Below are 14,041 nucleotides of genomic sequence, written 5' to 3'. Positions count from 1 at the left end.
AAGGGTCTCAGATAAAACCCAACAAGTCATCAGCTCCCTAGCAGACCTGTCTCAGGCCTTCTTCATTTCAAGGGTCATCTGTCAGGGCTAACCCTTCTGCTGGTCACTGAGAGGCTTTGCTGGAAGATTGGCACTGCTGCTCCTATGCTGGAGCTTCATCAGACCACAAAGTCATTGGAGTTGGTGCCAAACCCACCTAAACCACAAAGCCTCAGCTTAAATGCAAAGACACAGGCAAGTACTCGTCCCATGTGCCTGACTTTCCACAGTTCCTGGTTCCCTGCCCAACTTTTCCCAGTTGGCATCTCTGTCTCAAGAGACACTGTTGCTTTAACAGCTGTTTTGTTTCATTTAAACACCTACCTCAGCTCATGTCCAAAATGCAAACATTTCATTAGCACCTCATCTCCTTGGCTTCAGCCTGCAGCACTCAGCCATAATGAAGTGCTGCACTCAGAAATATAATGCGGGGAACACTTGATTAATGCACTGAGGCAGGTGAGGGGATTGACCCTCTGGGAAAAGCTATGGACTAAATTCATCTTGGTTGTAATGCCAGTGATGACAGTCTACCAACTTCACTCAGATCTCTGCTAAGGACCCGAACCAAAGTCCTTGGAAATCTTTCCAGAGTTTTAGTGTCAGAACCAGGATCCAAAGTGATATGATGTAGCTGATTTCAAATTTAGTCATTTCTAAAGGATGCTCAGCATCACGATGCCCATTGGACGGAGAGCACACATTTTGCAGGAGGAATCTAACTGAGGTTCTCTGTCAAGCTTTGTATGCATACATGCACAATGCTTAGTTATTAAATAAATAAATAAATGCTAATTTTTTTTTTTTTCTGGGGAAATATCTTCGCAGTGTAACAGTTTAACCATAACACAAATATGTCATCATCTGTTTCATATTTAGACAAATAAGCATTGCCTTTCCATCCACAGCCAGGAGCTAGATCTGCTGCAAAGACTATTTCCACCACTCAGATATTGATGAAAGCATATTGTTTTAGCAGAGATTTAAAAACACTATTAACAACTGAGCTAAATAGAAGTAAGGCAAATTGTAGTCTGCACAGTAATATTGAAAGGTGAGAAAAATCCTTATTTTCCTCTTTCCAGGAATATAAGAGCTTTGTGAGAAAACTCCATGTTGTGTAGAGCCAGCACAGCAAAATAGTTGATTTTTTTGGTCACTGTGAAAGAATAACACCTCCTTTTTGCCTGAAAGGAGATAAGCTACCAAAGTAAACTACTGAATTTTATTAAGAGCTACAGCGATTAGGCTTCAAGATTTTAAAACGCTGAAAAAAAAACCACACTTAAACGCAATGTTTTTTTAGTATTTCTTTTTGGCCGTTGAAGTTGTTAACCTGTTTTTTCTGTGCACACACCACATTTGTTAAGATGATTTTTAGACTACTTAGGAAAATTAGTTTAATAATTAGTTTAAGAAATTGATGTATGGTTAGTAATTTCTGCTTAACAGCAAATGAGAACAGGATCCCAGCTCTGGAATGTAAAAGCTTTACAAGAAAAAGATTTTTACAGTGGCAATAAAGGAAGAGGTTTTCTGCCATTTCAGTTTGCTTCAGTGATGGAAGCATTGGCTACTCTATACTTTGGAAACCAAGCTGTGAGGCTCAGGAGAAATGTTGTCTATTAATCACAGGACCAGGGCAATAGCTTCCAGGGAGGGAAAGATCTGCTAAAGGTAAAGGAGAGATTTGTCAGAAAAGCAACTGAGTTAAGTTGTCATTAATTAGGTTGGAGAGTAGGGGCTTTTTATTGTCGGGGTGCCCGATTCTGCCTCTGTCTTCCAGCAGGAGCTGTGGTGATATGAGAAACATCCAACCTGAAGTACATTTAAGATTAGGATGCACATGGCATTATCTAAGTGAAACGTCTTTGCTGGGATTAAAAGCACTAGCAGTGGCAGGTCTAGATGTCCTTGATTTTCCTTGAACCTTGTTGTAATTGAAAATTCTTGAAGGTCACATGGATATAACAATAAAATCCAATTCTGTTTCGATGTGACCCAGAGTTGACGTCAGCATGCCTTACGCTGGGAATCATAGAATCATTAAGGTTGGAAAAGCCCTCCAAGATCATCTGGTCCAGCCATCCCCCTACCACCACTGTCACCCACTAAACCATGTCCCCAAGCACCACGTCCAACCCCTCCTTGAACACCCCCAGAGATGGTGACTCCACCACCTCCCTGGGCAACCCGTCCCAGTGCCTGACTGCTCTTTCTGAGGAGAAATGTCTCCTCATTTCCAACCTGAACTTCCCCTGGAACAACTTGAGGCCATTCCCTCTAGTCCTATCACTGGTTATCTGTGAGAAGAGGCTGACCCCCAGCTCCCCACACCTTCCTTTCAGGTAGATGGAGAGAGTAATGAGGCATTTGTGCCATGTGTTACTATTGTAATGCTCTTCCTTAGCATGCTGCTGGAGAACGGTCAGGAGTAAATACTGAAGTATTTTGATTAAAGTGAGCCATGGAGGGTACTTTAGGCTTGCAACATGTAGAAATCCCATGGGACTGTCTTTGCTTTGAAGATCAGAGGTATGGTTTGATGACTGCGCTTTCAACATGCAGAAAATTGTTGAGAATGGCGCCTTCATCTCAAAGGGCAGGTTGGATTCTGTAGTCAGCGATAGCTGGTAATGGAGGTGTTTCTTTGTGGGGCAGGCCTGCCTCATGTCTAGACACTAACCAGCAGAAGAAAACGCTGTCAAAGTATATTATTTATCTCCACACAATCAGTTTTACCAGCTGGTGTGGCTGGTCTCATTGAAAATCCTTGCCTGGAAGACAGCTGAGTCAGTTCTGCTTAGTTACTAAGCAGAGGTCTAAGGCTGAGCGAAACCTTCAGGTTGGGTAGGCCTCTAGCGCTGTAATTTAGCGATCACAAGGCCGGCGTGGTTCCGTGTGACCCTGGATGTGCTCCTAGATTAACCTGTGGGAAGCTCTCCATGGGAAAGCTCTTTGTGCAGGGCAGCCCGGGGCGCAAGGTGCACCACAGGAGGTCCTGAGGTTGTTACTATGGGGCCGGCTCCTTCCTGAACGGAGCAATTTGAAATGTCACGGCTTATCAAAGTCTCTGTGGGGGCACCTGCTGGTTCTCTGGATGAAGCGGCGTAACTCAACTATCTCTGCATCGCCGTGACAGCCTGACAGAGGTTATGTGGTGGGAAGTGTTCTGTATCGAGCCTAACCCGTGCAGATAGTTACTGAATAGCTTCCATGGGTGCCCCAGCCCTGCTTCCGAATTCTGGTGCAGCTGATAGCAGCAACCTGCTTCACGAATGGGTTTTGAAAAATATTTTCATGCACGTTTCCTTAGGGATTTCTCCACCCATACTCTGTCACCCCTAGTTCTTAATTCCTTCTTAATCTGAGCACAGCCTGCGTTAGAATAAAATCAAGACCTCTCTTTCTTGTGTCTAATGCGATAAATGATAACTAACTCCATTTTAGGCTGCCCTGATGGTCAGGGAGAGGAAATGTTGCCCTGTCCCTATAAACTAACGTGTGTGGAGGAGGGAAATGAGTGCATGTCCGCAGTCTTGACTTTAGGTTTGCTAAAGTCCTTTCTTACTCAGTTCCTCTCCCTTGCAGGCCATGGTGGAGACGGTGAACAACCTCCTGCAGCCACAGGCTCTGAATGCATGGAGGGACCTCAACGCAAGTGAACAGCAGCGAGCAGCCACCAAGTTACTCGACACCGTGGAGGACAGTGCCTTCGTGCTGGCCGATAACCTGCTGAAGACGGACATCGTCCGGGAAAACACCGACAATATCCGTAAGAAGCAGAGCCCATAAATACTGAGAGCAGCCAGAAGGAGAGAAAGGGCTGTGGAGCCTGGCTTCTGTCTTGGCCATACGTTAACTGGAGAGCAATCTGTTAGATGTGGCTTGGCATTTTGTCTGGAAGAGTTAGAAGTCTTTCCAGAAGAGCCTAAAGGAATAAGGCAACTCTCTACCCTTGAAATCCCATGGAAAATGAACACCTAAGCTGCCTTTATTACTCCTGGCTTTAAGTGCAAAATACCTACTAGGGCAATGAGAGCATCGCTTCACAGGGAGATGGTTCACTGTAATGCAATTGTGTTTCATTTCATACAAATTTGTGTCTTTATTTGGCTGATTGTTGATTTTAATTAAAAAACAAGCATGATGGAAAGCACCAGCACTCCCACTGTGCATATGTAAAATGAGAACAACTCTTCTTTCTTTTTCTATGAATACAGATCCTGAGCACTGATAACATTTACAGAAAGTAGCAATCGCCAGTGGCAAAGAAGTAACATTTTCAGATTTTCATTTTAACCATTGTCCTTAATATCCTGAGGTTCTTGTTTACAAGAACTGGTTGTCTTTTGTGTTCCACAGAGAGTAGAATTTATTTGCTTTTTTTTTTTAATTAAATTTAAAACTTCTTCAGGGCAGAGATTTAAAAAGAAATAGGAGTCCAAACAGAGTCTAGTGTGAAACACTGTAACTTGATTCCTCTGCTTTCAGGTGGTCTGGAGCACCATTTTGTAACTTCAAAGTATTGCACAGAGGATTGTTTCAGTAGTGATTTTTCTTATTGTTGGTCTCTTTTGCATACAGAGCTGGAGGTTGCAAGGCTGAGCACAGATGGGAATCTGGAAGATCTGAAGTTTCCCCAGAACCTGGGCCATGGTAGCGCCATTCAGCTGTCAGCAAATACCTTGAAACAAAATGGTCGAAATGGTAGGTCCAAAACTTCTGGCCATGCTGGCCTTCCGAATCAGTCATGCTTTAGGCATTGTTTATGAACAGCTTGTAAACATTGTTTTGTGTTTAACCAATTGTAAGCATAGTATTAATCACTGTGTTAATATTTACATTAATGTTAATGCCAGCTTCCCAAGCTCTTAACTACAGGCTAAGTTGGCTGACAAGGAAAGTATTGTATTGCCGAGTGACTGACAGCCTTCAAAAGCATTACGTGCTGTTAAAAATATGCCAGATCCCTAAATGATGTTTCTGTTGGGGCACTGTTCTGAGTCCAGAAAAGTCCTTTTAACTACTATTGTCTGCAGTGGAAGCCTTTGTACAGGATAAGAGGCTTGTTTGAGTAACCTGTTCCACAGTGGGGCACTCTGCAAGTATCTGAAAAGAGAGGGAAGAAATAATAGTAGCAAATATTAGTAATGAGCCAGTGTAGCAGGAAAGGTTGATTAACTGTTAAGAGTCTAAATCTTCAGTGCCTCTCTCTCTGTAGCTTATGAAGCTCCTGATATACCATAAATTAAAGATGATGTTGTACGTGAACTGTCTTCAAGCTGCCAAGTCATTTATTTCCAGATCAGGAATTTGAACAGACACATTTGTTGATCTCTCCAGCCCCACTCTAGACCAACTTCAAAGTGCCAGGCTTTCTACTAATGGGCCTGACATGCTCCTATTTATGAGTTTCTTTAAAGCTTGTACTTCGTTTGGGTGCTTTGCCACTCTGCAAGGAGTGTGCGTTCTATGGGGGCTGTCTTTTCAACATTAACCTGTGTGTAGGGGGAAAGCACTCTACTACAGACTTTGATCACTGTAGGCAAAGCATAGAACAATAGGACATTATTACAGACAGACCAGTTGCATTAAAACTGCCAAAATTTCTGACAATTTTTGAGAGAAGAATTTGGTCTGGGGGTTCAGAAAGAGAGCTTTGCCATAGAATTCCTTAATGGGATTTGGTACTTTTGTATGTATGATTTAAAGAGGAAAGTTTCATTTAGAGTTGGCGTAAAACCCAAGATGAGTAGCAAAATTGCAGTGGGATGTGTATTTCACTCCACTAGTGGACTTTGGAGTAGATTAAAAAAAAAAAAAAAAAAACAGAGAAAGAGAAATTTTGTTGGCAGCAAGGGAGAGTCTGTATTTCTGAGCATGATATCGGTGGAGTTCTGGTCAAATCAGGAGACTCACATCAATTTGTACCAGCTTTACACCCACGCAGAGATTGCCAAAGACCTGGGAATAAAATTGTCATAGGATTTAGGTTGGGAAGGGCCCAGGGTCATCAGTGCTTCACCTTCTGCATTAGCTGGGGTGAAACAAAAGATGCTTCCCCACAGCTAATATTTATAAGGCAAACTAATCACATTTGGTTCTTATTTGTAGTCTGTGAAAAAATGTGCAAAACTGAAGGCAAACTGGATGGTCTCAGCTTAAAAAAAAAAAACGGTTGGTAGTATGTTGTGGGTTTTTTTTCTGCAGGCTTGATTTTTATGGAGAGAAAAGCTATCAGATTGGCAAATTTCTGCAATTTCTGTTTTATCCTTCATGTGAGATTGGAATTGTGTTGGAAGGTTTTGGATTTCTTTTCCCAGATTTGACCCCATGCTTTCTGAGGTTGTCTTAATTTATTAAAGGAGTTTGCACTAGACTAAATTATATTATATATATATTATATATTATATTGTATGGCATCTCCATGGCAGACCAGAATGAAATATGTTTCTCAAGCATTGCCAGAGAATAGTGTTATGTCAGATGGGAAATGGGCCACCTGGCCTCTTTTCCCTGGAGCCCATTACTCCCACTTATGCCAAAAATAAGCCCACCTTTGCTTCTGCTCTTCTTGTCCTTGGACCTCCTCTTGCACCTCATGGTACTCACTGGAATAGACAGGAGAAGGTGAATTTTCATATGCCACATCTTGGTCCTTTTAACATTTTCTCAAAAAAAGTTTTAAAGTTGGTTCAGAGAAGAGGTTTGTTGTCTAAAACAAAACCTAGTGCGATGACCTGGATATTGAACTTCTCCCTCCCCTTCTAGGTGAAATCAGGGTGGCCTTTGTGCTGTACAACAACCTGGGCACCTATCTCTCCACGGAGAATGCCAGCATGAAATTAGGAACAGAAGCAATGTCGACTAATCACTCTGTCATTGTCAACTCACCTGTCATCACGGCAGCAATAAACAAAGAGTTCAGCAATAAGGTTTACCTAGCTGATCCTGTGGTGTTTACTGTCAAGCATATCAAGGTGAGTGAGTTTGAAAAGCTTTTTCTTTTTTCTTTTCAATTTCTAAAACAAATTGCCACAAAAGTTGGCTGATCTGAGGCCCCCAGCAGACCTTGATTAGATTTAGAATTATACATTTTTTCCTCTGCACTTTGTGTTATTTATGGCGAACGTCTCTTTTACATTGCATTAATAAAAGTAACGAAAGTCTACTTTGAGCTGATGTCCATTGCTCAGTTGCTGACACACGTCATTCTGTAATTAAAAACTAACAATATATTAGAATGGGCCATAATGTTATTTTATCATGGTGGCAGGGGATATTAGAGGAAAGTGGAATTACAGTGAAAGAGGACAGCTAGTCCTATTAGCCAAGCACAGTCATTGCAAAAGTTGATTGCTTAAAGCAATTAATTTCTCTGCTCTGCAATGCAAATGAAGCAATCTGGTTTTTAGAGCTGAATTTAGTCTATGTCTGAAATTAATCAAGAACAAAGAACTAAGTTTGCATTAGCAAACAGAGCAGCAACAACCTAACTTTCTCTGGTGTCGACAAGTAATACTTGACATCTAAGTCATTGCTGATTATTTATCTAAAATTAAAGGGTAAGAGTTACAAAATGCCTCTGGGAAAAAATAAATAAATAAATAACGCATTTAGAAATCTCTGAAACCCTATCATTTTACTGCATTTACTCATTGCTTCCTTGCAGCAGTCAGAAGAAAATTTCAATCCAAACTGTTCATTCTGGAGCTATACCAAGCGTACAATGACAGGGTATTGGTCCACCCAGGGATGTCGCCTCCTGACAACTAACAAGACACACACCACGTGCTCGTGTAATCACCTAACCAACTTCGCAGTCCTGATGGCACATGTGGAGGTTAAGGTAGGCATTGCAAAATCACAGTCTGCCAATGGACTGGTCAGAAAAAGTGGCTAATGTAACATAATTTATGTGTGACCCCCACAAAGCGCAGCTGCTCAGGAAAATTGCTGTGTGATGGCAACTCACACCAACAAATGGTGGGAAATACCTCACGTAAACCTTCTTTCTGCAACATAGTGAAAAAGGAAACAGTCACACCTATGCGAAGGCTGCACTGAGCTCCTGGCATGGGAAGTTCAGAGCTGCAGAAGACAAGTGAGCAGAATTGGCCATTAGTACCACATCCTTTGCTTTACTGGTCCAGAACATCTCCTGGTAGTGGGACAGGATCAGACAGAGCCTGCCTTCTGGGGTGTGAGTCAGGCACCCTGCTTGCAGGGCAAATACAATGCTGCACTTATTTGTGAGGTGCATGTGTGGAGACGTTTTTTCCAGCCACCAGCTAAAGATACGTTCTCTGTGTCTCACTATGTGGCAACAAGCTACACACAAAAAGGAAGCTATTATACCATCCTGTCTGGATTGTCCATCCACCCAAGGCTTCTACATGAGCAGTTAGTTCCTTTGTCTGCCTTTAGGTCCGTGATGTAATGCTGGTTTCTCACATGGCTATCCCCACTGGGGCTAATGAAGTTACTCCTGAAAATATGGGATTTTCAGCCGGGATTATTTTCAAGAACAGGATAATGGTTGAGTCAGTCCTCATGACCTGAGCTGTCTTGGCAGTATTTAGTGAGATTGAAAACAATCTCACCTGATGTAGAAAGAAGAGAAAGCCCTGATTCCTGAAGGACTTTGTCTTCATGATTTTCTGTGTTGTAGAGTTTCCATTTTGTGTGCCTGGCACCACTGCAGAATTCACTGTTTTGAGATAGATCCTGTAGGAGCTTCTGTGCCGGCAGAATATTTCAGAGCCACTTCCATGGCTGCATAACCACAAAAGCTATTATAATTTTAAAAGACCTTTTCTTAAATAGTCTTCCAGTGTCATTCCTTTGTATATTTTTGTTTCACTTAATAATCTGAAGAGGAATGTGAAGAGCTGCAATAAAATATATATTAAAGCACTGTCATGCATGACCAAAGCTCTGCAAAAAAAGAAATGAGAGCCTGGCGGCTCATTTGCCACAACAGCTGGGTCCAGCTGAGAAGGACAGGATGGATCTGCTGCTGCAGAATGACATATTCATTGTATTCTGCAGGATTCACTACCAGTCCAGGAGATGTGTCATCAAATGGCTGTGGCATCATTATCCTGGGGGTTGTCTGAAGAAATGCCCTATTCAGAGCACATGCTTACAGGATAATGGTATTGAGCAGTCTGAGTCCGTTTTTGCCAGTTTCCCACAACTGCTTGAATTTTCACAAGCAGTGTATGTTTGTCTGGTTATCGCCTGCCTGGGTTTAACAGATATACCTGAGTCACCGAAGGTTGCACCTGGGAAATGCAGATAGCTTTCCACTCCACTGGTGTGAATGAACGTGAGCTGTACTGCACGGTGCAGATACGGGCTAGCACTGAACAGGTCCCTTCCCAAACTTCAAGTAGGTCGGCCTTGTCTGCATGGCATTTCACCTGAAGCACACTAGACTAGTAGTGCTGGTGCTATCTCATCTTGCAGAAAGAGAAAGCAAGACCCTTGCTTGCCCATGCGCATCCAACAGTTTGGAAAGACCTGCAACTGGAAGCTTCCTGAGGGCCAAACCCCTGTGCTACCTTCCCACGGATGTTTTGGGTGTTAGTGAGTGCTCTCCAGATTTTCAGGTCATGTTTTGTCATTTTGCTGAAGCCAAAATATCGTTGACTTAACAGCCTAATTTGCCCCACTTTCTTGACTCTGATACAACTGGACAGCTTCCTGGCATGTCTGTCTTACTGATCATGCCAGTCTCAGGGTGAGGGCAAGTGTTTGCCGTGCAAACATCCATAGCTCTTCCCTCCAGCTACTCAGCACCTTGCTCTTCCTCATTGTACCATCTTCCTCCGGTCTGCTGGTGGAGATGGCCTTACAGCTAACTTGAGGCAAATAATGGAAGTAGCATGTATCACATTTCTTATTCTGTTGCAGTGAGTTGACTCTGAGGTGGATGAAGGTGGATGGGGGGAAGGTGTTTTTAGTTTGGTTTCAGTTCCTCACTTCTCTAGCTTGTTAGTAATAGGTGAAAAATTACATTAATCTCCCTGTGCTGATTCTGTTTTGCCCATGACTATAACTGTTGAGTGACCTCCCTGTCCTTATCTCAGTCCTTGAGGCCTTTTCTTCATATTTTCTCTCCCTTTCCCTTTTAGGAGAGGGAGTGAGAGAGTGGTTGTGGTGGAGCTTAGCTGTCCGGCTGAGTAAAACCACCCCAGGTGGTGGTTTAAAAATAAATGGGGATTGTTGTCATCCATTGACTCACACTCATATCTTGCATGCATACTTTACTGTCTTTTTGTTGCCTTGTGTTTTGTACAAAAAGGCATTCCTTGCCTCAGAGACTTTTTAGTCATCTGTGAGATAGGTTGGTCCTTGGGGAAAGGATGCTGCGTGCTGGTGCAGGACCTCACACAGTGGCGTTCTGGTCAGTCACTAGGGTCCCTAAGTGTGACTGGCATATACACAATTAATAGTATTCTGGAAATTTTGCCACAAAAACAATTTTCTTCTGTAATCGAGGTCTGTAATTTACTGACTTGAGTTTGGTGGGGTTTTGAAACCGTAGTTTCTTCGCTGTAATGAGTATTCTCAAAACCTTACCTACCAGGACTGAGCACCACACGGCGTGGCAAGTGGACATCTGAGTCCTGCTCCTTAATCAAAAGGCAGTACCGATCTGACAAGTGTCATTTCTGGTCATGAATGATCTCCCTCCCTGATAGCATGGCAAAAGAGCGTGTTCTCCTGAGGAGACCTCGGTGGCTGCTCTGGGAGCTGCGGGCTGGGGTTTAATTATTAGCAGTGCGTATGTGGCGAGGCGGAGTTGGAAGGTAGCACCGTTGAGCAGGTGATTGATGGCCATCTGGCTCCCAGCATGACACAGCAATATGTCTTTGTCCAGAGGGGCAGAAAATGACATTGGCTGACCATGGGTGGCAGGGATTTATTGGTATGCATCAAGAGACCAAGCTGCTGGTATCAATTCCAGTCCTAATAGGACTTCCATCAAGGGGAGGAGATTTTACTTTTGCAGGTGCTTTCTGCCTGTTAAAATAAGTTGGGCTCGGATTTGCTTGTGCACCCCAACAGAAAGCCTCCCTGCAGACTTGATTTACGTGCACAGTGACTTGGAGGCACCCAGAAGCCCCCCTGGAAGTGACTTTGTTTTGGAAAGCGTGGCCATGGAAAACAGGCACACCTAGAAAAATCCTACCTTAGATATTCTTCTCCAGGACCAGGACAAATATATTTCAGCAGGGTAAGCAAAAGTGCCCCAACCCAAGGGCCTGCTGTGCACACAGTCAGGGTGTGTAGCTGTGGGGAAGAGCAATGCACCACGGGTCAGGGTCCTGTGTAGCATGGGAAGAGAACAGCATGCATGTAGTGACCTGTGAGCACAACTTTGCCATGCTTCCTCCCAGCAAGGGTTGACCTTATGGGCCCATAGTGGTCCTTGCCCTTTTGGACAATTTTCCTGAGAAAATGGGAACCTCTTTGTGAGAATGTAAGACTTGGAAATAAATCCCTCTTTTCATCAGCTGGGAAGTGCATTTGGCTCGTTTTATAGGAAGATTATTGCAGTCTCATGGATATTTTGCTAAATTATGAGATTCATTCAACATGGGTGAGGTCTATGTGAAATATCTATCAATTGTTTGTATCAGTGAGATGATCATTACGATTTTTAAATGCTATAAAAACATAGAGGTTCCCATGCCATGGGAGAAAGCCCATAGTTAAATAAGCCATTCTTCCTATGTAATTGCTGCAGAGTTACTTCTCAGAATTTACAAGCTGTTTTTCATATAAGCTTGCGCTTTGCATCATAATAATTATAGCAGATGCATCTTAAATGTACCATGGGAAAAATATGCAGCCAGAAAACAAGTTCAGAGCTAGTGGGAAAATGCAATTAAAAATCACCCAAAACGGAATAAACAAAGGTACCTTAGGGTTGATAAATGTTGCTTATCAGTGTGTAGTGAATGCCAGAGCTTACTTTTCTTAAAAAAAAAATAAAAATAAATAAAACAAAAAGGGAAAGGGGAAAAAAAAAAGAAAGGTGTTTTAACTCTAGCAATTAATCTGGAGCTTTCAAATGTTATTCAATACCACACACACATTACATCATGCTAATTATTTGGGGAATGGAAGCATAAGGCAAGCTGGGGAGAGAAAGGAATAAAAATATATGAAGTCTAAATGGAATGCAGTGGTCCATTGCCTAAAGCAATACAGCCATTTCAGATAAAAAGAGCAAGCTAAAGTTATTGCAGTGCTGTCTTATCCATATATTAGCACTTGTGGGATTAAACAGCAGTGAATGAAAGCAGAAGTGGGTGAAGGATTGCAAAAACACTAACTGCAGAATTAAATTACTGAAACCGTTATATGATGAATTTTGCAAGACAAATCATTTTGTACCATCAAAAGTGTTATTTCTCAAAAAAAAGGTATATTACACGTTGCAATACGTAACTTATTGTAAGGTTATTAAATAAGAACTCTTTTAATTAAGCAGAGAAGTTATTAAATCTGCTCGTCTTGAATGAGATTTTAAAATTCCAGGTACAGCAGTATTTGAGTTTGTGTTAGGAATAGAAATCGGTGACACCGATGAACTCCAAGAATAAGATGTAAAAGGCACAGTCGGTTATATATTGCGTGCTGCTGTTGCTATGAATGTTTTACCTACAAAACGATGTTAGCATTTGCCTAGCCTCTCTTGGAAAACTACCCAAACCTTGCTGTTAAGAATATCTAGCGTGCTCTCTGACTGCCCTGTCATGAATCACAGAAATTATCTGTGGTGAACCTATCAGGTCAAGTAATCTATGCCTACGGGGTCGATTCAGAGTGGTAACCGGTGGCAACCCTTGAGCTTTTTGTCTAGGTAGGCGAGTAAATCACTGCAGGGAGTTCCTTGAGTTCCCCACCCTCAGTTTAACACACTCTTCTTGAACTGAGCTGCAGCTCTGTCTTGCTAGTCCTAGTTCTGCCAGTTGGACTTTTTTGCTGGTCAGCATCTATCTGGGCATTCCCTGAGGTACTGACACAGGTCTGCTCAGGTAACTTTGGGGTGTCCAGCCTGAAAAAAAAATGTAGAGTCTGGCTTCAAAAAGATTTCGGCTGAACCGTGGAATCTGCTGCATACTGAACTTGCAGTTTCTGAGCTCTGCACTTCCAGGTGCTAGAAATTTGAGCACACAGAAGCTTATCAGCTGTGGCTTCCTTTCCCACCAGTCCAGTGAGTATTTATTTACTTAGGATCATCCTTCTTGGCTCTCTGACTTGTGAGCTGTGCCTAGACCCTCGGTAAGGAACTGTGTCGCAGAGTGGGGGCTGTATCACCCCTCTGTTGTAAAATTCACCATTGAAATAGCTCCTGTTCACAAGCACTAAGCCTTGCCCAATTTATTGCCACCACCTTCCTTTCTCACTAAGTGTAAGGTTCAGGGCAAGCTCCCCCTTGGTCAGATTTTAGGCTATGAAAGACAGGCTAAATGTGCATCTCTTTGATCTTTATCCCTCCAGTCCAATTCATCCTACCATCCCCTAAATAAAGTCCTTAAGTTAGGGAGATTGTTGTGCATTGATCATACTTAGGCTGAATTTTTCAGGCTCGCTGTGTCTTAACCACTTGGATTGCTCTTTGGAAACCAGTTCGAGTCACATTTTTGAAAGAGGTGAATGAGGTGAATAAAGACAGGGAAAGATTATGCTTTGGCTCTTACAAGAATAAGCAGGATGAGGTGGTGGATGAGAGGACACACGGCTTGTGCTGTTCGTTAGCTTAGGAAGTGTAGCTGAGTGCCTGAGGACTGAAGGGAAGGTCATGGTGTGGCACAGCCACGTCCCAGCTGTCTCCTGGAGCCGGGCTGGGTAAGGCCATCGGTGTGCGACAGCAGAAGCTGCCAGTGCTGTGACCAGATTTTGCTGGGAACTGAAGCTAACGAGCCAGCAGCTTGGCTGGCTAGACATCTGCAGTGTGAGCTTGGCACCGCTGCCGTAG

At 42.9% G+C, this 14,041-nt stretch overlaps 1 protein-coding gene across 6 annotated transcripts in view; it reads left to right on the top strand.

Moving 5' to 3' along the window:
• The window catches only part of ADGRL3 (adhesion G protein-coupled receptor L3), a 512,834-nt gene that overhangs the window by 437,217 nt on the left and 61,576 nt on the right, over nt 1–14,041 (top strand). For all 6 annotated transcript variants that reach the window (XM_068681641.1, XM_068681639.1, XM_068681640.1 and 3 more), the window contains 4 exons: nt 3,631–3,814; nt 4,627–4,749; nt 6,814–7,022; nt 7,715–7,891. In XM_068681641.1, the coding sequence (XP_068537742.1) occupies nt 3,631–3,814; nt 4,627–4,749; nt 6,814–7,022; nt 7,715–7,891 (693 nt within the window). The remainder of the gene's footprint in view (nt 1–3,630; nt 3,815–4,626; nt 4,750–6,813; nt 7,023–7,714; nt 7,892–14,041) is intronic.

Source organism: Anas acuta, chromosome 4 (genome assembly GCF_963932015.1).
Source record: "Anas acuta chromosome 4, bAnaAcu1.1, whole genome shotgun sequence".
Taxonomy (NCBI): Eukaryota; Metazoa; Chordata; class Aves; order Anseriformes; family Anatidae; genus Anas; species Anas acuta.
This window is presented reverse-complemented; position numbering and strand designations above follow the sequence as displayed.